Source organism: Macaca fascicularis, chromosome 6 (assembly GCF_037993035.2).
Source record: "Macaca fascicularis isolate 582-1 chromosome 6, T2T-MFA8v1.1".
Taxonomy (NCBI): domain Eukaryota; kingdom Metazoa; phylum Chordata; class Mammalia; order Primates; family Cercopithecidae; genus Macaca; species Macaca fascicularis.
In genome coordinates this window covers 164,307,235-164,331,781 of record NC_088380.1, presented here as the reverse complement: position 1 = coordinate 164,331,781, position 24,547 = coordinate 164,307,235, and the positions used below count along the sequence as shown (strand labels likewise).

Here is a 24,547-nt window from a genome sequence, read left to right as displayed (position 1 = left end):
ACTGGATGGATGATTGTTTTCCCCCCTTGCTAAGTCTCAGAGGAGGCTGAGAATGTTTTTACCAGGAGTGCATTTTCTGTGGGAAAAGTCACACTTCCCCACTGACACCTGGAATGAACCATTAAACTCTGAACTCCTGACCAGCTGTACGTGGCGCAGTGTGTGAAAGCAGACCCAGGAAATGGGCTGCAGGAATGAGCACGCTGCGTTTTACCACCTCTCTTAAGCGATGGACTGGGGAGTTCATGGCTGGGGAAAGTTAGAGAAACTTTCTGGGTTCTTCTGTCATAATCCCTGTTGAAAGCAATAATGATTATCACTAACTTTTACCGAGCTCCACTTTGTGCCAGGCATGGCATTAAGCCTGCTACATTTATTATGTTGTTTGATCCTCATCACAGCCCTGTCAAATGAGTATTTCATCCTCTTTTTTGTCTAAGAGGAAACAAAGGTTCAGAGACATACATTTACTTGTTCACGGCCGTAGAGACAGTAAATGTCAGAGCTGGAATCAAAACATCAGTTTTTCCAGTGTCCAGACCATGCTCTAAGCTCCCAGGACACTGAACTACTCATCCATCTATTCATTCAGTAACTAGTTAAGTGGTTTTTTCATTGAACAAATGTTGAGAACTGACATAAACCAGTGAGCAAAACTGCTTGGCCTCTGCCCTCCTGAGGCTTACAGTTTTTCTCCCTCAGGCAAATGGGTGACTCCTCCCTCGAATCTTGGGCTAGTTAGATGCTAAGGAGAAAGAGAAAGGACTGGGAGACAGATTCTGTCAAGTTAGCCACTGACCCAAAGTTTCCATGTGAATGAGAATTTCTCTTCACAAAGCTGGGGTTTGTGCTTTGCTTTATTTTTACATTTTCCTGTTGGGCTTCTTTTCTTCTTGTCCAAGGCGAGAAGTTGAAGGACTTGACATAGTACAGAAGACAATTCTTGTGGCATTTGCCTTCTGACCACACACTGGGGATGGAGGGAAATCTGAGCGATCCCAGAACTTAGAGCTAGAAGTGACTCTAGAAGGATTCTAGAGACCCTCAACGATGACCCTCTCTTGCTGGGAAACGTCACCTCCTTTAAAACCTGGGTTATCCCTGCAGATTCCTTTGGCTTTCTGTGCTGGCCACAGCCTACATTTTCTTCTTTTTAAGAGCAGTTTTAAGTTAAAATTTCAGTTTTCAAAACAGCTCTCTGACAGTTAATTTAAAAGTCAACCAGCTTCAGAAATATGCAACTTATATTGTGAACATCTTCTGCAACTCCTGAGATAATCACCATCAACAAAGGTCATTTGTTTCTCCTTTTTTTTTTTTTTTTCTTTTGAGACAGTCTCGCTCTTGTCACCTAGGCTGGAGTGCAATGACGGGATCTCGGCTCACTGCAACTTCCACCCCGCAGGTTCAAGCAATTCTCCTGCCTCAGCATCCCGAGTAGCTAGGCACCTGCCACCACACCCGGCTAATTTTTGTACTTTTAGTAGAGACAGGGTTTCACCACATTGACCAGGCTGGTCTTGAACTCCTGACCTCAGGCAATCTGCCTGCCTCAGCCTCTCAACGTGGTGGGATTACAGGTGTGAGCCACCACACCTGGCCTCTAATTATTTCTGATGCCTGCTTTAGAGTGTGTAGTATTTGATTTTCAATGAAATGGACTTTTAAAATACATACTCTTCAGAACTTTACTGTTGCTGTCTAACTCCATTTTAGACATCTTCCCATATTAGTACATACAGAGCCACATCATTCTCTTTTTGTCAGATTTGAATTTCTAATGGTGCCTTCCTTTAGAAACCTTTCTTGCCCCTTGACCTGGACTTTTTTTTTTTTTCTTTTTCCTTTTTTTTTTTTTTTTTTCTTTTCTCTTTTTTTGAGATGGAGTGTCTCTCTTGTCACCTAGGCTGGAGTGCAATGGCATGATCTCGGCTCACTGCAACCTCTGCCTCTCAGGCTCAAGCGATTCTTCTGCCTCAGCCTCCCGAGTAGCTGGGATTACAGGCACCCACCACCACGCCCAGCGAATTTTTGTATTTTTAGTGGAGAAGGGGTTTCACCATGTTAGCCAGGCTGGTCTTGAACTCCTGACCTCAGGTGATCTGCCAGCCTTCACCTCCCAAAGTGCTAGGATTATAGGTGTGAGCCACCGCGCCTGGCCGACCTTGGCTTTCTCTAGATCAATTCTCCCTTTACTGAAGCTGAACTATTAATAGTTGAAAACATCCATTTGACTCTTGTATTTTTCTTTTAATTTTTAGAGAAATTCTAAGAATATTTCTTGGAGTTGCCTGGCCTTTGGTGAGGAGATTCTTAACCTCTACTTCAAGGGGTCTGTGGTGAGAGAAACCAATGTCCAAGTTTAGAAAAGAAAAAAAGGAATTTATTGGAAGGGTAATATAGAATTACCAGGTCTCAGGGAATCTGAACCACTAAGCGTCAGAAAGGGCAGGCAACGGAAGCTTAGGGAACCTTTGTGGCAGGCACAGAAGAACAGATGCATTGCTTCCATCTGTTCAGACCTGGCAGCATCACTCCGCTGGCCAGGTCACCCCTTGGCCAGGGCCAAGTAGGACTCCTTGATTGACAGTCTCACCAAAATACACATCAGAGAAGAGGTATTCCCTTAAAGAAAAATTGGTCTGCTGATACTAAAAATTGGTAGATCCAGTGCTGGAAAAATCAACCAAGGTACACAATAGGGTTCATAGGCCCTGGAAAATTTTACATGTGTTTGCATGTCTGTTTTCCCAGGACCCAGACAAATACTAAGATCATTGCTTTAGTTCTGTCAATTCGATCTAGTTGGAGTGATGTTCCCATAGTGATGATAAATTATATTTAATTTACATTAAATATAAAATTAATAGCAAACTTCTGGTTTTCCCTTTTGTTCCTTAGCCCTTAGTGGCTGCCCAGTTTCTTTTGCATGGAGATGCTTGGGATAGTCCTGCCTGGTTCAGTTAAAATCACTAGTTGTTGTTGCTAGGAGAATGGAGTTCATCCACTTATGATATAAATATCTCTTTTTATTTTTTGCAGGCAACTTTTTGCTCCTTCCTACACAGAAACCCATTATACTTCAAGTGGTAACCCTCAAACCACCACACTGAAATTGGAGGTGAGTTCAGGTCAACAAATGTCTATACAGCAACTGTCCTCTCCCAGCACCACTCCTAGGACCTCAGGAGACGCCTGATGGAGTTGGTCCCTCCCCTGAAGGGAGTGTTTCCCCCAAGTGAAGACCAAGGGAGCAAACCAGAGAAGCAAAACATATATTTGATGTTTCATAGGTGCTCCCCCTTCTTTGCTAACTAAAATGGCTAAAGAAACATAGACTATTTTAGGGTAATTGCATCTGATTACAGTTGGTGCAAATTATTATGAAACATACATGCTCTTTACTTTATATTAATTACCCACATATTAACGAAAGTTTTAGTAAAAGGAATGACTTACTCATAATCCTGTCATCTCATCCAATTGGATGTTTGATCAGTCCTTTTTAAATGGATGTATAACATTTACCGAGTTGTAATAACTGTGCATATACATTTTGTAGTCTGCTATTTTAATGTGATTTTTAAGTTACGAAGATTTTTTAATTTTGCTTCTGTATTCATATTGGACATTTTTTCCCTCAAAGTTGTTTTTGAGTAGGGATGTTTACACAACGTCAAAGATCTTTCATTTAGAAAATGGTCTTTCAGATGGTTACATGTCAGTTTGCTTTGCCGCACTCCACTGGTAGACATTTAAGGTAGTGAATGATACACATTTCATGGTGTCTGGTTCTTCTTACAGGGATGCCTATTGGAATTTGTAGGCTCAGAACATTGATTCTCAACCAGGAGAACCAGTGGTTTTCCCCCGACCCCAGGGGACATCTGGTAATGTTTGGGGGCAGTTTTGATTGCCGTGACTGGCAGGGAGGATCTACTGGCATCTGCATTCTATAATGCATAGGACAGACCCATCACTCCCCCACAACAGAATTATCCAGCTCCAAATATCCGTAGTGCCCAAGTTGAGAAACCCTGGATTCAAGTGACCATTCTCAAAGTCTGGGCTAGTGAGATGGGGGTAAAGAAGGGAAGACGCACGCTGGTAGGAGCAGCAGTGACCTTTGCCTTTGGGGCAGGACATAATGGACTACTGAGGCACACGGACTGGGAGGTGCGGTGTAGAGAACAGCAGGAGAGGTCCCTCCACCTCAGGACTCCTCCAGCAGCTTCCCATGGAACCTGAGTACTCTAGCAGGCCCGTTCTTTAAAATATCCCTGCTGGAGTGCAAGTGTCCAGCAAGATAACACTGGCCGCTATCAGTCATTAACAGCTCAGATTAGTTCACCAGATTACCCCTGGATGGGGAAAGGGACACAGGACAGGCAATTTTTGTGTGTGTGTGTGACAGAGTCTCACTCTGTAACCCAGGCTGGAGTGCAGTGGTGAGATCTTGGCTCACTGCAACCTCCGCCTCTCGGGTTCAAGCGGTTCTCCTGTCTCAGCCTCCGCAGTAGCTGGGATTACAGGCATGCACCGCCACACTTGGCTAAGTTTTGTATTTTTAGTAGAGACAGGGTTTCACCATGTTGGCTAAGCTATTCTCAAACTCCTGACCTCAGGTCATCCGCCCACCTTGACCTCCCAAAGTGCTGGGATTGTAGGCATGAGCCACCACGCCTGGCTAATGTTGTATTTTTAGTAGAGATGGGGTTTCACCATGTTGGCCAAGCTGGTCTCGAACTTCTGACCTCAGGTGATCCACGTGCCCCGGCCTCCCAAAGCACTGAGATTACAGGCATGAGCCACCGTGCCCGGCCACAGTTTTTGATAGATCCAAGAGACCTGGAGTATAGTAACTGGGTAGTTCAGGGGCTGTATTATATGGCTGAATGCGAGGACCAGTGCTGCCTTCTTCACCAAGACTTCCCTGGATAGGGAAGGAGTTGGTAGTGTGGCCAGTGCCTGCAGCACAGTTGGGCTGTGTCTTCTCATCCCCAGGAAGGCTGTCTAGCTGTGACTTCATATTCTTCAATGCCCCTTGGTCAAAACTTTTCCTCTCTTCTTGAGACCTCTGTTCTCTGCCTCCAGGGGCAGGGGTGGGATGGGGGAACAGGCATGCCTAGAAAGCCTAGCTATGACAACCTCCTTCAAACACCCTCCTCTGAGTTTGGATCCTGCCACTTCTATACCCACAGCTCAAGAATGTGTCTCAGTCCACAAATTTGCCATGAGCTCACGCTTCCTGCTATGAAAGCCCCCTTGGGGTGGCCCCATCAGGCTGAGAAGCTGAGGAATGCAATGACTTCATGACTGATTCTTGACTTGTTCTTTGTGCTCTCAGCTTGTGCATTAGGCAGAGATGTTGTAAGGGCCTTTCAGAAATAGAGGACTGGAAGAGAACTCCCCCTCTCCCAAAGTCCCCTCCTTCCAGAAGGTCTTGTTGGCTGAAGCACATCCTAGCTGAACCTTGGGACGGACAACTCATTGTTTGCTTATATCCCCTGCTACTAGACTCTTGCAAAGCTCCCACCCAGGCCCATGGGGTTCTCAGTCAGACTTCTCGTTTGGGAGCCGAGATCTCAATGAAAAATGGGAATGGAATAAACCACTCAGCTGCCCTTGACCCGAATGTTGGAGACTGCACTCTACTACCAAACTTGGCCTGGGGTAGCTGGAATTCTGGCAACCTTATCAAGACTCATCAGCCAGGCCTTTTGGCAACAGCCTGCATCTAGGTCAGGCGGCTGGGGGAATGGGTCTGTGAATGTGTTCCGACAGAAAGAATGACACGGTTTGCGATCTGAAGCCAAGGTTGTTATCTTGGCTTTAACTAGTTATATGACCTTAAACAACCCCCTTGACCACACTAGTGTTGAGTTTTCTCCTTTGTAAGTTGGATATGCTGATATCTGACTCGCAGCGCTGTGGAAGGGTAAGATGAATCACTAATTTTTATGGGAATTCATAAACTTCTCTTCCAACCCCACATTTTACAGATGAGGAAATTGAGAGAAGAGGAAAAGTAACTTGCTCAAGTTCAGATAACCAGCAAGTGGCAAGGCTTAGGCTAGAACTTGTCTCCTTTGTTGCTAGAGAAGCTGGGGATAAAAGAGCTCTGACTAGCCAAGTTCCTCCTTTGCTACTGCTGAGAGAGGCAGAGGATGGAGCTTGGGGCCAGGCTGGTGGGGTTCCAGTTTCCACTTTGCTGTGTCACCTTGTGAATGACTTAAAACCTCTCTTTCAATTTCCCCCCTTTAAAATATGGCAATAATAATATCTACCTCGTAAGATTGTGGTCAGAATCAAAGGGAAAAATTTGCCTAAGTTGTTCAAACAGTAAGAGCTGGGTAGATATTAGCTCTTTTATTTTAGACATAGGGCCTCGCTCTGTCCCCAAGGCTGGAGTGTAGTGACATGATCACAGCTCACCGCAGCCTTGAACTTCCGGTTTCAAGTGATCCTCTCACCTTGGCCTCCCAAAGCATTGGGATTACAGGCATAAGCTGCCATGCCTGGTTAGATGTTAGCTCTTATTTTTTTATTTTATTTTATTTTTTGAGACAGAGTCTCACTCTGTTGCCCACACTGGAGTGCAGTGGCATGATCTCAACTCAATGCAACCTCCGCCTCCCAGATTCAAGCGATTCTTATGCCTCAGCCTCCCAAGTAGCTGGGATTACAGGCGACCACCACCACGCCCAGCTAATTTTTGTATTTTTAGTAGAAATGGGGTTTCATCATGTTGGCCAAGCTGGTCTCAAACTCCTGGCCTCAAGTGATTTGTCTGCCTCGGCCTCCCAAAGTGCTGGGGTTACAGGTGTGAGCCACCCCACCTGACCTCTTACTGTTAATAATACAAGTTGTAGGTGTCGTCGTCGCATGAGATAGTGTATGTGAAAGCTCTGTAAACTATAAAGCATGTTACAGAAGTCAGGTGCTCTATTTTCGAGAGAACTGGAGTTGTGAACACTCTTAGCATCCATTCAAAGATAGGAGGAGGTGCAGGGATTCTTCACAGCCATCCCTGGGTTTCACTTCTTTCTTTTTTCTTTTTTATTTTTTTGGAGACAGAGTCTAGCTCTGTCACCAGGCTGGAGTGCAGTGGTGCCATCTCGGGTTCAAGCAATTCTCCTGCCTCAGCCTTCTGAGTAGCTGGGACGACAGGCGCACACCACCATGCCCAGCTAATTCTGTGTATTTGTGATGAAGACAGGGTTTCACCATATTGGCCAGGTTGGTCTAGATTTCTTGACCTCATGATCCGCCCACCTCGGCCTCCCAGAGTGCTGGGATTACAGGCGTGAGCCACTGCGCCTAGCCTCAGTTCTTTCTGTTAACCAGCATTTTGAAACTATACCGATATACGTTTCTGAACTTCTTGATTCTTGGTCATTCCAACTCCTCTGAGCCCCATTTACCCCACACAGGCCTGGCCCCTCTTCTCCCCATGAATAATCCTGTGCTATAGGGCTCGTGGCTTCCCTGTTGAGTTCTAAGGACCAGGTTCAGGACTTGAGTGCTTCATGAGGGGCTTCCAAATCCCAGATCCCAGGGATAGGTTGAGAAGCCACATGACAGGCTGGCATTTGAAAGCAGTTGGAATCCTGGCCAGGAGGAGGGTTTTGCCTGCCACACTTTCTTTCATAATCACAGCACAGTGACTTTCCTTTGTGCTCCTCAAGGGTGACATCTGACTTGTTTAAAATCCAGAAGAGTTTGATGCAAAGACAGGGGTTGGCTCTGTCCCTCCTCCTGACTGTATGAGCTTGAATGGGCAGAGAAGCCACATTGCTGGCCGAGGGACCATATGCAGATGAAAGGGCACCTGTGTTCTGGAGGACGAGGCCATGTTGAGTGTCAGCTTGGCCTGTATCCTTTGATCTGGCTGCGTGGCTGGCTGGATAGGATGGAGCACTGGCACAGCTAGGGCTTTGGATTCAGCCTTTTGGTGGGCTTCCAGGTCCCTTGAGGCCATATTATTTGATAAAGGAGAATTTCATGATTATATGGTTGCTGATGTTTATTGCCTGCCACTCTGGGCCAGGTACTCTTACTAGCTCCTTTATGTACAATATTCTCACCACCACTCTGGGGGATAGAGGCTAAAGACACTGAAGGTCAGAGAGAGGTTGTGGAACTGCTTATGCCTGGATTTAAATATGCCTGGCTATGCCAAAATGCTTGAATTTAATTATTCGTCTATACTCATGCTTAGAGCTGGGAGGGAGGTGGAGCCAGAGAATACAGACACATGGGATAGCTGATTACTGGTCACATCCCTGTCCGGTGGGGACAAAGAAGCAACTGCAAGCAGCATGGTCCTAGAGGTGGGGGAAAAGAGAAAGCTTCTGTGTCTGCAACTGTGTGGTTTGCATCCATCCCTTTTGAGATCTTTCCAGAACTTGGCTCTACCCTGCGGGTTTTACCTTCTCTCTGTTCTGACCAGTGCATCTCTCTTGACTTATTTGGGAGGAAGCCTCTAGGAATGTGTCTCTTGTTGTTACCTCTCCATTTGTTGGACACAGTCCTGATTTCATCCCCGTCTGTCTGGTTTAGCGCATTAGCATGCTCAACAGTGCATATTTGCTTCCTAAATTCTATGGTTACCTGACTTATAAAACACTCAGCCCACACCTGAAATGTTTGTTTCAAGCCCCTTCTTTTGGTTTGTAATTGTATCTGTTTGGATTTCTCATTAATGACTGCCTCTCACAAGACCATAAGCCCCATGAAGGCTGAAGCTGTGACTCTATTTGCTGGCTATGGTGTCTCCAGGGGCTGGCCCCAGGCCTGGCACAGAGCAGTGCTCACAGCTGTTTGTAGTGATGGAGGAATTCTGACAGCTGTGAGACACAGTGGCTGGAGAGCAGCAGCAGACCTCATGGGCATAGGTGACAAATCAAGTATGATTCAGGTGTGGAGGGATTTGTGTAGAAGAGCATCTTGAGCTGTGGAAGAGTAGGCAGTGTTCATTTCCTAGGCCTATGGCAACAAAGCACCATAAACTTAAAGATTTAAAACAATAGAATTTTACTTTCTCACAGTCCTGGAGGCTAGAAGTCCAAACTCAGGGTATTGTCAGGGCCACACTCCCTCCAAGCCTCTGGAGAGAGTCCTTCCAGGCTCTTCTAGCTTCTGGTGGCTTCTGGCCATCCTTGGTGTTCCTTGGCTTGCAACTTCATCACTCTAGTCTCTGTCTCCATCTTCATGGCCTTCTTCTCTTTCTCTGTGTGTGTCTCTCTGTGTCCTTTCCTCTTCTTAGACGGACACAAATCATTGGATTTAGGACCTGCTCTAATTCAGCATGACACCACCTTTTTTTTTTTTTTTTTTTTCCATTTCCTTGAGACAGAATCTCACTCTGTCACTTAGGCTGGAGTGCAGTAGTGCAATCTCGGCTCACCGCAGCCTCCACCTCCTGGGCTTAAGCAATTCTCCTGCCTCAGCCTCCCAAGTAGCTGGGATTATAGGTGTGCACCACCACGCCTGGCTGATTTTTGTATTTTTAGTAGAGACGGGGTTTCACCATGTTGGCCAGGGTGGTCTGGAACTCCTGACCTCAAGTGATCCATCTGCCTCGGCCTCCCAAAGTGCTGGGATTACAGGTGTGAGCTACCACGCCTGGCCCAGCATGACATCACCTTAATTTAATTATATCTGCAAGACCCTATTTCCAAATAAAATCACATTCTGAGGGGGACATGAATTTTAGGGGGTTCTATTCAACTCATTGCAGGGGGTTGCGAAGATAACGTTGGTGGGGAGGCAGGCTCTTTCAGGAATCAGTGTTTTCTGTGGCCAACAGCATGCCATGGAAAGAGCTCTGAACTAGGAAAATACTGGATTTTCCAAACAGCAGGGAGACCTTGGGCAAATCTCTTTGCTCCTTTGAGCCTCAGCCTTTCATCAGCTTCATGGAGATAATGACATCTGCCCTGCCCCGTCTCCAAGGATTATTTTGGGAATCAAATGAAATTGTGTCTTGGAAAGCTCTTTGCAGGTTGTAAGGTGCTATAAAGTTGGGTAGGTATATAATAAGCCATGAGTCACCCACCATCCTGAGACATTAACGTTGCCATGCTTATCAGTGTTCTTTAGCCTGACCACCTCCTTTCTCCTTGTTAGGATCACTGCTTTTACCACGGCACAGTGAGGGAGACAGAGCTGTCCAGCGTCACGCTCAGCACCTGCCGGGGAATTAGGTAAGAGACCCTAAGGCTACAGGTGGCACCTGACACTCTCCCCAGGAATGGAAGTTTCAAGACAGACAAGGCAAAGGCAAGGACCTTGGGAAGGAGTCCATTGAGAATGTGTGCAAGCCAGCCCAGAGAGGGGCTGAGCCTGGGAGGACGGGCAAGGGAAAGCCTAGGTAATCCACAAATCCATTGGGATTTAACTTTCCTGATGAAACTTGATGTTTTAAAATATAGGTTTTGTTATTATTTAGGTATGGTGAGGCCAAAAAATCAGGAGATGACTGCCATTGAAAAGATGGTTATACTCACAGAAAAAGGAGGGGCCCAGCTGTGCCATGGGGGTGGCCTGGGGAGGCACTGGGGTTGGTCAGCAGGCCGAGGGAGCCTGGAGAAATGTCAGCAGAAGCCCTTCTTGTGGTTTCTGCAGGAAGGAAAGGGAGAGGCAGAGTAAACAGGTTTAGGATTGGCTAGTTTGCATCATTTCAGCAGGCTCTGGGGTTTATGGGCTCTCTGTCCTTAGTTGTCCTATACCTGGTTCTGGGGTGATTAGGGAAGGGGGATAGTGGCCCAGAGGTTGACAGCCCCATAAAATAGATGGCTAGGGTATGGGTTCTGGATTGATTGGCTTGCATTTGAAAGGCAAGGTAGCTGGGAAATTGTTGACCATCTCTAGGAGTTGGCTAACCCTGGAAGGGGCAGTCCCTCTATGGTCAGCAAGACTCAGATGTCAAAGAAACAGAAGATAAAAAAGAAGACACATGGTTAATATGCTCGCAATGGACGAGTTTGAGCATTTGGTTCCACACCTCCTCAGTTCTTCTTTGGGAGTACTTGGAGGTGGTGAAATAGGAAATGGACGGTTAATGAACAGAGAGTAGGAAGAGAAAGGAGAGGCAAGAATAATTTTCAAGAGAGAAAATCAATTGAAAAGTTCCCACCAGAATGTGCTTTTGAGAGTGACCCTTCCTTCTCTGAGTGAGACTACCTGGCTTTGAGCTGGTAGCAGTTTACCAGCTGGGTGACCTTGGGTCTCAATGGTCTCATTTGTAAAATGTGGATAAAAAGAATATATGCCTGTGGTTGTGAGGATTCAGCTTGCGAATAGCCATCTTACCTAGGAACTTGCAGCGGCACACTGTCAGCATGCGGTGACCTCCTAGGCCTTTGCTTCTCTAGGTGTGGTCCATGGATGGGTAGCGTCAACTTTACCTGGGAGTTTGTTCAAAATGCAGCTTCTCAGGTTCCACGCAGACCTACTGGATTTTAATCTGCATTTTACCAAGATTCCCACGTGATTTGTGTGCACATTATAGTCTGTACCTGAGAAGGTGTGTTCCTTGAGAATATGCAGTATATCTCACATATCTATTTCTCTCCACCAGCCTGCCCTAATGCCTTGCATGCAATAGAATCTACGCATGTATGTTGACGTGATAAGTCTTATTTATGTAGACCACTTTCAATCTCCTTCTCCTTCCCTTTTTTTTGAAGAATGATGATGATCTAAAAAACCTGATATCTCCTTGTATATACTAATTGCCTGGGTTTTGATTGCCTGTACTATGTGGTGCCTCTGTGCAGTGATAGACAGTGAGCTACAGTTTCCAAGAATACACAGGCTCAGTGAGAGACACTTCAGCCCAGTGTAAACTGGCTCTATGACAAAAAGGAAAAAGCCCTGATTTGTAGCATCTGCCAATATGCTGGCAAAGATAATCCCACCATGATCAATTTCAAGCTACCCATGTGATGTTATTGAAGGCAGAATTGGGAAGACATGCCTTGGATTGGCTCTTGTGAGCTGATAGGAGGTGGCTCCATTGTGTGTTCTTCCTCTATTGACTGATTCATTCATTCAGTGATTGCCTTTTTCATTCACAAATTGAAATTGAGTGTCTTCCTGATGCCAGTGCCCTACACAGGCGGAGGGAAAACCAGCATTGTAATTTTGGAGCCCTCAGTTTCCTTGTCAATAAAGTGAACATCAATATTAGGCATGATAGAGATTATTGCTGTAATTATGGTACTTTTAAATGTAAAGGTTTCTCCTCATCTTACACTGGTGAAACGATGCTAAGACTTATGCAGGCTCCTATACAAATGGAAGGTTTCTGACACTGCAGGTCCCAAGTGTCTGTTTATAAATTGGGCCATGACTTTGTTTGAATGCTGCATGGTGAGTTGGCTGGAGGAAATTAGGCAGGAAATGGGCTTTGGATGGGAAGCAATAACAGAGTGGCCCCAAATCCCCTCTGTTTAAGTGACCTGGTTGAGCCAAGCTAACTGGCCTCACAGTGGTATTTACAAGCCCAGCCACCGCCACCTGCAGTCTGCAAGTAAACAAAGTTTGTCCCAAGAAGGAGGAAAAAGAACATGCAGGTGTGACCTGCTTCTGTCTGCCTCTTCCTCCATCCCCTCAGTCTGGAGCAGTGGGAACTTGGCTTGGCGTCTTGTAAATCATTCCAGCAGCAGTGCTGACAGGGAGGGGGATACCGGGTGAGCTGTCCATGTGTTTCTGTTTTGCATGTTTCCGTCTGGTGAGGTCCACCTGCCTTACTTTCCCAGTCTTCTCACTACACACGCCTTAAGAAACCAAGGCGTGGACTGTGGGTGGACTGATTTAAGAGCTGGAGACTCATGCCAGATGGTTCCATTTGGACCCTGGAGAAGGAGCAGCTGCAACAGCAGCAGTATTCAAACCCATGTCATCAAACCTCAAGGCGCCTCCCAAAGCTCATAAAGCACTGCTACAGTGAAAAATCTCCATAGTGATTGTTCTTCTGTCCTGGAAACAAGATCCCGTGATTGGAGAAAATAGGTAGGATTTCTATCAAGTGAGATCTTCAAGCTGATGATACCAAGAGGAATTCAGCTGAGCTTCTAGATGGTTGCTAGGCCCCCTCTTCTCTCCAAAGCAGTTCTTTAGGTTACTTTAATTGAAGAAGTCATATATGATCTTAGTAAAAATAAATTCAAAAAGTACAAAAGAGTGTACAATGAAAGATACGTCTCTTTTTACCCCAGATTTCCACATTTCCCCCCCTTCCCAGAGACAGCCTTGGTTACTAGTTTCTTATATATCCTTTTAGGAATATTCCTTGCGAAAAAAGAACATAGATATGTAATTGATATGGTTTGGCTCTGTGTCCCCACCTAAATCTTATCTCGAATTGTAATCCCCATGTGTTGAGGGAGGGACCTGGTGGGAGGTGATTGAATCATGGGAATAGTTTCCCCGTGCTGTTCTGGTAATAGTGAGGGAGTTCTTACAAGATCTGATGGTTTAAAAGTGTCAGTTTCCGGCCGGGCGTGGTGGCTCACGCCTGTAATCCCAGCACTTTGGGAGGCCAAGGCGGACGGATCATGAGATCAGGAGATGGATACCATCCTGGCTAACACGGTGAAACCCCGCCTCTACTAAAAATACAAAAAGTTAGCTGGGCGTGGTGGCGGGCGCCTGTAGTCCCAGCTATTTGGGAGGCTGAGGCAGGAGAATGGCGTGAACCCGGGAGGCGGAGCTTGCAGTGCACTGAGATTGCATCACTGCACTCCAGCCTGGGTGACAGAGCGAGACTGTCTCAAAAAAAAAAAAAAGTGTCAGTTTCCCTTGTGCTCCCTCTCTCCTGCCATCTTGTGAAGAAGATGCTCTCTTTCCCTTGGCCATCTGCCATGACTGTAAGGTTCCTGAGGCCTCCCCAGCCATGCAGAACTGTGAGTCAACTCAACTTCTTTCCTTTATAAATTACCCAGTCTCAAGTAGTTCTTTATAGCAGTGTGAAAACAGACTAATACAGTAGTATAATGTCTGTAATCTTATTTGGGCCCCTGGACCCTTTGAGAATTGATTGGAAGCTATAGTACTTATAAATGACACCAATAGGCTGGGCGAGGTGGCTCACGCCTTTCATTCCAACACTTTGGGAGGCCGAGGCGGGCGGATCACTTGAGGTCAGGAGTTTGAGACCAGCCTGGCCAGCATGGCAAAACCCCATTTCCACTAAAAATATAAAAAATAGCCAGGTGTGGTAGTGCATGCCTGTAGACCCAGGTACTTGGGAGGCTAAGGCAGGAGAACCGTTTGAACCCGGGAGGCAGAGATTGCAGTGAGCTGAGATCGTACCACTGCACTCCAGCTTAGGCGACAGAGCAAGACCCCTTCTCAAAAAAAAAAAAAAAAAAAAAAAGACACCATTGAAAAGACGTGGCATCCCATCTCACTGGGGATGTCAAGTGTCATTCTCCCAAGCCTGTCTCAGATTAAGACATTCTCTAAATATCTACACTGGGTTAAGGTATCTCTGACTGAGCCTGTGTGTTCTGGGAAACTGTGTGTGTGTGTGTATGTAGTTCACTGTCAATAGCAGAGGTGTATCTGGTTGGTAAGTTGTTTACTTTTTTTAGAGAAATTTTTAACAATTATCATTATATAACTAATACGGGTTTAGTATTAAATGTTCAAATCATGCAGGAATGTGTAAGCTTTAAAAAATGAAAGTTGTTTATCTTGTCCTACCCTTCCAACCAATCCCGTTCTCCATCTGTTATTACTGTTGGAGGTATCCTTAATTACTGTTGGAGGTATCCTTAATTGAAATGCATAATTGTGTGTGTGTGTGTGTGTGTGTGTGTATATACATATATATGTAATATATGAACATATTTAATCCAAATGAGGTTACCTTATACATACAGTTTTGTTTTTTTTTTCCAACTTAGCATTATGTTTTAGGTATACATAGATCTATCTCATTCTTTTAATGATTGCATAATATCATTTGTACTAATGTCTGACAGATTTTCATTATATAGAAAGTCTTTCAGAGGCATACAGTAAATCATCCATCGTGGTCTATTTGATGGATCACCCTTATATTACAGCAGCCCTGCCTTCAAAAACATAGGGCTCACTCTCACTGTAATTATACCTTAACTGTGGTCCCTGGACTAGATTCTGTGAGAGAGGGAGAAAGGGAGAATATGAGATTGAAAATGAATGCAGGAGAATGTGTAGGAAAGTGCGCATGATGGCCTGGAATAAGCTCAAAATTTAAAGTCAAGGGATCCACGTTTAAGATCTAGCTCCATACTTCCTGGCTGTGTGGCTCTCTGTGTTTTCCTCTCCCCATTAAATTTTTTCCATGTCTTTGCTGTGGCCAGGCTGGTCCCTCCACAGGCCCTACTCTGTCCGAAAGGTGGGTAAGTCCTGGGAGTGGGGTGGATGGTCAGTGGGGGTGAGGTCGGGGGCATACCCCAGAGTCATGAACCTGGACGTTAGGAGAGCTGGGATTTGCACCGGCTGTCACATTAACTCACTAGGTGAGCTTGGGCAAGTTCTTTTTTGGGTGGGCTTTCCTCTCTTCTGTAAAACGAGAGTAGACCAGACTGTTAAAAGCTTCCTTTTGTGTTGGAAGTCCTGGGATGTAGAGAGGTTGGGCAGAGTCTCAGGGAGGTGGGAGCCTGGGGCAGAAGGAGGTGGTTCATGTATACACAGCCAGCCCTGGACGAGAAGTGGCAAGTCCTTTCCACCTTTGAATTCCTTGCCTTCCTTCTGCAGAACAGATCATAAATGCCACGTCCATGTCAGGCATTGCGCAGACTAAGCCCTCAGAGGACAGTATTATTAAGTTGTGATGAATTTAGATTCTGGAGCCAGACAGTTCCTGGTTTAAACCCTGCCAAGCTACTTAAGCTATCTAGTCTCAGTTTGCTCATCCATAAAATGGGAATAACAATATTGACATCACTGGTGGATTTACAATAGGTGAGGAGTGCAGGCTCCTTGACAGCAGGGACTTTGCTTTGATCATGCTGTTTCCCGTGCTGAGAACAGCTCCTGTCACACAGTGGGTTCTCAGTACAGATGTGTGGAATGGCTGTCGAATAAAACACTTTGCACTTTGCTTGACGTATAATACACAATCAATGACTGTTAGCTGTTCTTTTAAAATGCTGCTTTGGTTATTAGTGAACATTGCCTATTCAGTCCATTATCACAGCAACTCTGTGAGATGGGCAGTGTTATTACATCACTTACCACACAGCTAGGAGACAGCACAGCCAGAGTTTGAATCCAGGTGCTACATGGGGGCACCCCGTCCCTAAGATAGCACATGACCTACAAGCCTTCTCTTCTCTTTTTTGCAACCTTTGGAATTCCCCGTAACTCCTTTTGCATGGATATAATTTGCAGAGAAGGGGAGAGGAAAGAAGGGTAGCAGGGTAGTTACCTTTTAGGGCACCTCTGGGTAGAGGGATGTAGAACGTGTCCCCTTTGGTTTAGCTCTGAATGGACAAGTCCCCAGGAAGCAGTTCTTGGCCTACTTCCTTGAAGAATGCATTTGGTGAATCCTTCAGTTATGCAGGGGTTAGACATGAATTGCCTGTTGCCTGCCCGACCTGGCCTGCCCGGGTTTTTCTGTACAATTTCGTTTGTATCCATCTCTTAACAATGAGCAGTAGGATGGAGGACAGAATGGAGAATGGCATGTGAGGCTGGCCACCCAGCCTCCTGGGCCCCGGCTCATGCCTTCTGGCTGAGTTCTGCCTTTGCCAGCGCTAACATTCAGCAAATTAGATCAAGCAAGGCTCCTAGAAAGATAAACAACTGGTGGTGTTTGGAAGGGGGCAGCTAAAGGAATTAGGGGTGGGGGCGGGGAGGGCCCCTGGAGCCACATTCTCAGACATTCCCCCAGCAACAAAGCTGCAGGCCGCTGACAGTGCTGGGGCTTGTGCCAGCCTCTCCTCCATCCCCAGGCCGTCTGAGGGGATTGCAACCGTGACATGGGCACATTACCAGGAACAGCAGTTGGAGGAAGGGAGGGAAGTGGCCACAGAATCCTATTGCTGGAAGGACCTCCAGGGTCCTTCTGAGCCTGCGTTTCTCTCAAACTGTAATCTGCCCACTCCCTGAATCAGAATTACTAGGGTCCCCGTGAAAAGCAGGTGCCTGCTGCAGAGTGCGGTCTGCAGGCCAAAGTTCCTGAGTGTGGCTGGGCAGGGAATTACTCATGGGCCTTGATAACAGTGCAGACACTCAGGCCTGCAGATCTGGGTTTTTAAAGTTGGGCCCTGTATGAGTCCATTTGTGTTGCTATAAAGGAATACATAAGGCTGGGTGCTTTATAAAGAAAAGAGTTTTATTTTGGCTCACAGTTCTGCGAGCCATACAGGAAGCATGGTGCCAGCATCTGCTTCTGGTGAGGGCCTCAGGCTGCTTCCACTCGTGGCAGAAGGAGACGGGGAGCCTGTAGGAGCGGAGATCAAGTGGTGAGACAGGAAGTGAGAGAGAGAGGGAGGAGGTGCCAGGCTTTTTTTAATAACCAGCTCTTGAGGAAGCTCTCACGGGAATTTGCTGAGTAAAACTCTCTCATTACCACCAGGATGCACCAAGCCATTCATGAGGGATCCACCCCATGACCCTAACACCTCCTACCAGGCCCACCTCCAACACTGGGATCACATTCTACCATGAGACTTGCTGGGGACAGGTAAACCATATCCACAGCAGACCTGGATAGCCATGTTTTCAATACACTATAGAATATTCTAGTAGATATCCCTGAGACCTCTGCTCCTAGAGATCTCTGACACTTAGGCCTGGAACTCACTGATGGAGGCAGAAAGCATAGAGGCTAAGGGGATGGGGTCCAAAGTCTGTGGACCTTGAATCTTTGACTCTAGATTACCTGGTCCCCATGTCTGGAGCCCACACTGCCCTTAGCCATGAGAGCTTGTTATTTAATGTCTCTGAGCCACAGTTTCTTCATCTATAAAGTGGGACTCATGAGGGTGCCTCCTTATAATGATGATATGGGAATGAAATAACATTTGTAAACACAGTGCCTGGCATCCAGTTAGCTCAATCAATGGCATCTGAAGGTGAAAAGTAGGCTGCACACCTCCTTTGTCTTTTCTCCTAGGAAACTGAGGTGAGGCCAATCACCCCTCAAAGGAGAGCTGCTGGCACCATCACTGGAGCCATCTGTAGGCTGGTGGTATCTTTCTGATTCACTCTACAGGGCTGTTTTTTTTTTTCCTTTTGGAGACGGAGTCTTGATCTGTCGCCCAGGCTGGAGTGCAGTGGTGCGATCTTAGCTTACTGCAACCTCCACCTCCCAAGGTCAAGCAATTCTTCTGCCTTAGCCTCCCGAGTAGCTGGGATTACAGGCGCCGGCCAGCACGCCTGGCTAATTTTTGTATTTTTAATAGAGACAGGGTTTTACCATATCCAACTCCTGAGCTCAGGGAATCTACCAGCCTTGGCCTCCCAAAGTGCTAGGATTACAGGCGTGAGCCACTGCGCCCAGCCTCTATAGGACTATCGTGACTGAGGCAGTGGAAGGTCAGGGTAAAGTTGTGGGACTTGAAACTAGAATACTTCCATTCAAATCCCAACTCCTTTAATACCTAGGTGATGGGCTGATCTGTGCAGCAAATCACATGGCACATGTTTACCTGTGTAACAAACCTGCCCATCCTGCACATGTACCCTGGAACTTAAAATAAAAGTTGATGAAACACGAACAAAAAACAAATCCCTACTCTTTACTCTTACTATTTATGTGACTTTGGGTTAATTAACCTTGCTGAGCCTTTGTTTTCCCATTTGTACATTGGGGACAATACTTGTAAGGATCCTAGGAAGGTGGTGGGAATAATAAAATGCTCACTTGGCACAGTGCCAAGTCCACAGCAAAGGCTCTATAGTCTGCAGCCACTATGAGGATTCTTATTTATTGTGCACCACACTTTGGCTTGGTCTCTGTCCTGTTTAGCTCACAGGCTTGTTCAAGTGATGCCAGATCAATTGCGCCTTGTGACCCTCCACTGGAACTTTCCCCGATTCCTCTATGGAACTTTCCACTCACTGGGTGTCATCTTGGCAGCCACAGCCTGGTGCACAGAACCATCCGTTGGTGGTCAAGCCCTCTGTGTTCCCAAAGTGTGTAGCCATCAGGGGAAACTGAGGTGATGGGAGAGGCCTTGGTTGGCTGGGATGAAAAGATAACTTGGAAACAGGATGTGTGTAGCAGCTCTCTCCTCTGCCCTTTCCTGACTGGATTAGGGAGTGGATGCGACCCTTGCTCCTTGCCCCGCTCCCACCCCCAGATGTTCAGGGAGTACCTTACATGTCCGTCCAAGGGGGTGGTCGCGTATTGCTGCGTCAGCCTGGGTGAGGCAGCCAGGAAGTCATCAGGCTTCCTGGATCTGGAATAAGGTCAGCCAGGGATGGGATCCGGGAAAAGCTGCTGCCCATCACAGCCTGGCGCTGATTTTCCTGAGAGCGTCACAGGCTCTTCCCAAAGGGCAAAATCTGGGCGGGAATCCCAAGTGGCGGTTGTGGTGGAGGTCGAAGCTGAGATAAGCTAAGAGAGAGGTCCTGCCAATTTACAGTGGCAAAGACTGGGTTGGAGATGCTGTAGGTTCTGAGCTCTCTGGATGGATGAGAGCCTGCCTGAGGTTTTAGAGCATACAAAATGCTGCTAGAGTCTGTAGGGCTTACTCCTGGGCTTCCTTCTCCCCCTGAGCCTTGATTACATACCTTTACAATCATGTTTATCTCATTGTATCAAGGATGACAAATGCCTGCTGCCTGGGCCTTCACTGATCATTAGCAATAGCAATAGATCATAAGTCATGGTCTTCTTTCTTGCTGAGGCTAGAAAAGCCCTCAGAAGCCTTGGTGATGTAACACTTGGAGCAGCTGCCTCCAGTCCAAGGGGTGATGAAATTTTTGCTCTCTCTGTTATACATTAGAGTGACTTATTCCAATGTTTAGACTCAACGCTTCACAAGGGTAGGCACTTGGTGTGTCTTGTTCACTATTCCATCCTCAGCAACTAGCATGATAACCTGGCCCGCAGCAGGAGCTCAGTAAATGTTTGTGACTGTCCTCCAGATGACTGTGAGTTTCTTGAGGAAAAGGATTATGTCTAGATTATGTGTAGGACACAGTAAGGGCTCCATGAGTTTATTCTGAGTTCAATGCTAGTATCTATAATCAAGGGAGGAAAAAAAGTAGTCACTCATGCTTGGTGGTGGATGTCACTTCACCAAATAACTGCCGTGCTGATGTGGGGCAGTTGGGACAGGTAGGCACGTCATCACTGATGCATCTAGCTTTAGTTTCCAAGCACAAAGACCCTTGTCTTTCCACTTAGTCATCCAGGAGTCTTGATAAGTTATAATTGCCATTTTAGGGATGAGGAAACTGATGCTTGGAGAGATTTAAGATGCTTGTTGAAGAGCGTGTGACAATTGAATGTTGGAGCTAAATCCAGAACCTGGGTCACCTCACTTGCAGGCCACTGTTCTTTCTCTGGCCACTGTACTGCTTCTTCTGAGTCTCTAAAGTTTTGACCCATGATTTGTCCTATGCCATGTTTTGGTTTGGGAGGCTTTTTGGAATCCTGGACCTACCATCCTTCATAAGTTTTAAGTGTCACAGGTACAGCCTTTTCAGAACTTTTTGAGATTTCCCAGTCCAGAGATTCTTAACCTGGAGCCTCACGATGAGCTTGGTGGTGGTGGTTGGGTGGGGTGGGGAAGGTCCAAGTGCCCTGAGCTCATGCACCACGTTTTATGTATATGTACATTTCGCTAGAGAGGAAGTGTGAGCTTGCATCAGAGTCTCACAAAGGGGTACATGGCCCCATAATGAGGTTAAGAACCAATGATCAAAACCCACTATGTCATTTTGCATATGGAGAAACTGAGACCTACACAAGGGACTTTTTCAGAACCATAATCTTTGACCAGAGTTTCTATTTCTCCTCTCAACAGAGGACTGATTACGGTGAGCAGCAACCTCAGCTACGTCATCGAGCCCCTCCCTGACAGCGAAGGCCAACACCTTATTTACAGATCTGAACATCTCAAGCCGCCCCCGGGAAACTGTGGGTTTGGGCACTCCAAGCTCAGCACCAGGGACTGGGCCCTTCAGTTTACACAACAGACCAAGAAGCGACCTCGCAGGGTGAGTTTTGAGGCTCAACCTGGGGACAGGCTTGTCCCCTCTGAGGTTGCTTACTTTGAATCCAGGAGTATTTCTAAATTGAAGGGTGATGCCTAAGAAGAAGGAAATAGTGTTTTTCTTTGATTCTAAGTCATTGTTGAGTGTGAAATACCCTCATAATAGAATAACTGCTTTTGGGGAGAACACCACTACCTTTAAAACACTCAGATGCTGACTTCAGAAAGCTTAAAAAGTGAAAAGAAGGCTGGGTGCCATGGCTCATGCCTATAATCCTAGCACTTTGGGAGGCTAAAGCAGGCAGATTGCTTGAGGCCAGGAGTTTGAGTCCAGCCTGGGTAACATGGCGAAACTCCATCTCTACTAAAAGTACAAGAATTAGCTGGGCATGGTGGCTGGGTACCTGTAGTCCCAACTACTTGGGAGGCTGAGGCACGGGAATCACTTGAACCTGGGAGGCGGAGATAGCAGTGAGTCGAGATGGCACCACTGCACTCCAGCCTGAGTGACAGAGGAAGACCCTGCCTCAAAAAAATAAGAATAAAAAAGTGGGAAAGAAAAGTATGCCTTCCCTATTGGAGTAGACACTACACCCTATGCACACAGTCCTCATATTGATTCATACTGAAAACAGCAGGGTGTTTTGAGGTTTTGAGGTTTCGAGGTTCTGTGGGAACGTGGTGGTTAGCACACTCCCTCTCGTACGCTGGCCTCTGTCCTGCCTGTGCTCACCAGCTCATCTCAGTATTTTCTGAGAATAAAGGACTGAATCCAATGTCCCAGAGCAGCCTCCAGCAATAACCAAATGGCAGTGGAAGGTGTTATGTGAGTGACGGCCACCACAGCCAAGAACATCTCTAGTGCCCAATGACAAAATCATTACGGAGGTAGCTGCTGCTTCTCCAGCAGCTCTGTTTCTTAGCAGTTTTTTAATAATGAGGCCAAGTCCACCATTTCTATAGCGCTGATCTGTTTCTCTTTCTTAGATGAAAAGGGAAGATTTAAACTCCATGAAGTATGTGGAGCTTTACCTCGTGGCTGATTATGCAGAGGTAAGGGGGAGGCAATGGGTTTGACAGAAAAACTGCTCTCTTGATAGCTTCCATTCCAGGCTCCAGACTGTTTGGGGAAATGTTGCCTATTCATCTTTCTCCAGTTCATCTATGATTTTGACCTTAAGTCTGACCAAGGGCTGGGCGCGGCAGCTCACGCCTGTAATCCCAACACTTTGGGAGGCCAAGGCGGGTGGATCACCTGAGATCAGGAGTTTGAGACCAGCCTGGCCGACATGGTGAAACCCCGTCTCTACTAAAAATACAAAATTAGCTGGGAATTGTGGTGCATGCCTGTAATCCCAGCTACATGAGAGGCTGAGACAGGAGAATTGCCTGCACCTGGGAGGCAGAGGTTGCAGTGAGCTGAGATCGTGCCAATGGCACTCCAGCCTGAGCAACAAGAGCAAAACTCCATCTCAAAGAAAAAAAAAAATCTGACCAAAGGCTCTTTTTGCCATTTTAAACATGGCTGGGGGGAGCTCCCCTCACTCCCCTGACCCTTTGTTCCCCTCCCCCCACCCCCCGCCCCACACAGCTAAGCCTCTCCTGGCTTGATACATCAATCACATAGAAAATCAAGACAGTTATCTGATTAACATTTCTTGAACTGGGTCTGAAGACCTTAAGGTTCTGGTGTTTATTCTTAGGAATCCATGAATTGTCCATGGAAATTCTAAAACTCTTTTTTGTTTGCAAAGACAGTAAGTACATTCCTAGTCATCCGACTGAAAACTGTGTTCTTGCCCATGTGTGTGGGTCCATTTTTATAATCATGTCAAATGATGCCAAATGATGACCTAAAGCCATGGTCCCCAAAATGTGGTTCCCAGAGTGCCAGCATCAGCAGCACCTGTGATCTTATATAAAACGCAAATTCTTGGGCCCTACCCCCGACCACCTGAATCCCAGACCATCAGGATGGGGTCTAGGAATCCATGTTTTAACAAGACCTCTGGGCGATTGGGTTGTACAGGCAAGTTTGAGAACCACTGACCTAAAGGCACAGCAGTTCAGCCTTTAACACCATGTTCCTCAAATCAGACAGGTTCTAAGATTTGGTGAACCCTCACCTGGCTCATTGTATATTTCATTTATTCATCAATGATCTCTTGATTTTCTATTGTGTGCTAAGCACCTGGACATATAGCTCTCAAGAAGATGTACCCTCCCCTGGCATCGCAGAGTTTGCAGTAACAGCACACAAACCTGTAGGTCCAAAGTGTGATGAGCACTAAGATGGACCATTAGGAGGGATGAGAGCGCAGATAATGAGGGATTCAACATAGTTTTGGGAATTAGGGAAAGCTTCTCTAACATTGAAGCAGACACTTAAAGAGTGAGTTTAGGCCCTGAGCCCATATTCGCCTAAATTAGCCAGATGTTACCTCCAATTCTCACTGTGTTTAGCGTCTCCATCATATAAGTACTAAGCGCATCTTGTGTGCATTGGATGTCATTATGAGCTGAGCGCTCGCTGTGTTGGAGCAGGGCAGACACTGGCCTTGGTCTCTCCTGAGGATAGAGCCCATCGCTACTCCAGTCTGTCTGTATCCCATCCACATGGTTTAGCTACCATCTCCCCAAAGAGCTCAGTCTAAGGCGCCTATATCTAGTCACATTTCCAAAGCATGTGTCCTGCGGCAGGGCCTGGTAGTGTGGGGAGAGCACTAGGCTGTAGGCCAGAAGGTCTTTGAGTGTTAGTCACTGGATGTTCGTTAGTGGCAGAAGGAAGTGGCCCTTGAAGCTGTCTTAAAAGACAAGGAGGAGTTAACTGGGCAGAGGAGTGGAGATGAAGGGCATTCCAGACCGAGGGAACATTGTGCTCTGCTTTGAAAAGCGTTTAGCTTTTTAATTGATGTTGATATTGGTTTTTCCAACAGCTGTGTGTGTGTGTGTGTGTGTGTGTGTGTGTGTGTGTGTGTGTGTGTGTGTTTTCTATGTTTTCTGTTTCCTCTCCAAAGACTCGTGTGTGTACAGGATGGGGGAATAGTGTGGGGAGCAAAATCCAAAGCTGGTTTAAAAGCCAGCTGAGGCTCCAAAGTCATGGGAGGAGATAACTGACTCTGGCCTGTCCTGCACGACTGCCCGTCGTGGGAGGACTGGTGGAAGAAAACCAAGCTCCTCTGACTCTGGGACATTTTTCCATTTAAGCTTTGCATCTGTGATCATCTAATACAATGGTCATGAGTCATTTCTTTCAGCTACAGAATCCTTTGGTTAGATGGCAGTTCCTGGGAATCCCAATACTTAAGTATATAGAGCCCAACTGCTCTAGTTTAAAGGTGGGGTGTTTCTCCTCTTTGGCCTTGCACTGTTCT

The 24,547-nt window shown here is 46.5% G+C and overlaps 1 protein-coding gene across 4 annotated transcripts in view; it reads left to right on the top strand.

The window, feature by feature from the left end:
• ADAM19 (ADAM metallopeptidase domain 19) overlaps window positions 1-24,547 on the top strand; it is a 98,842-nt gene that overhangs the window by 35,269 nt on the left and 39,026 nt on the right. For 3 of the 4 annotated variants that reach the window (XM_005558386.4, XM_073994668.1, XM_005558385.5), the window contains exons 4-7: window positions 3,043-3,121; window positions 10,132-10,208; window positions 20,985-21,177; window positions 22,161-22,226. In XM_005558386.4, coding sequence (XP_005558443.1) covers window positions 3,043-3,121; window positions 10,132-10,208; window positions 20,985-21,177; window positions 22,161-22,226 — 415 coding nt within the window. The remainder of the gene's footprint in view (window positions 1-3,042; window positions 3,122-10,131; window positions 10,209-20,984; window positions 21,178-22,160; window positions 22,227-24,547) is intronic. The other variant, XM_073994669.1, reaches the window with a different exon arrangement.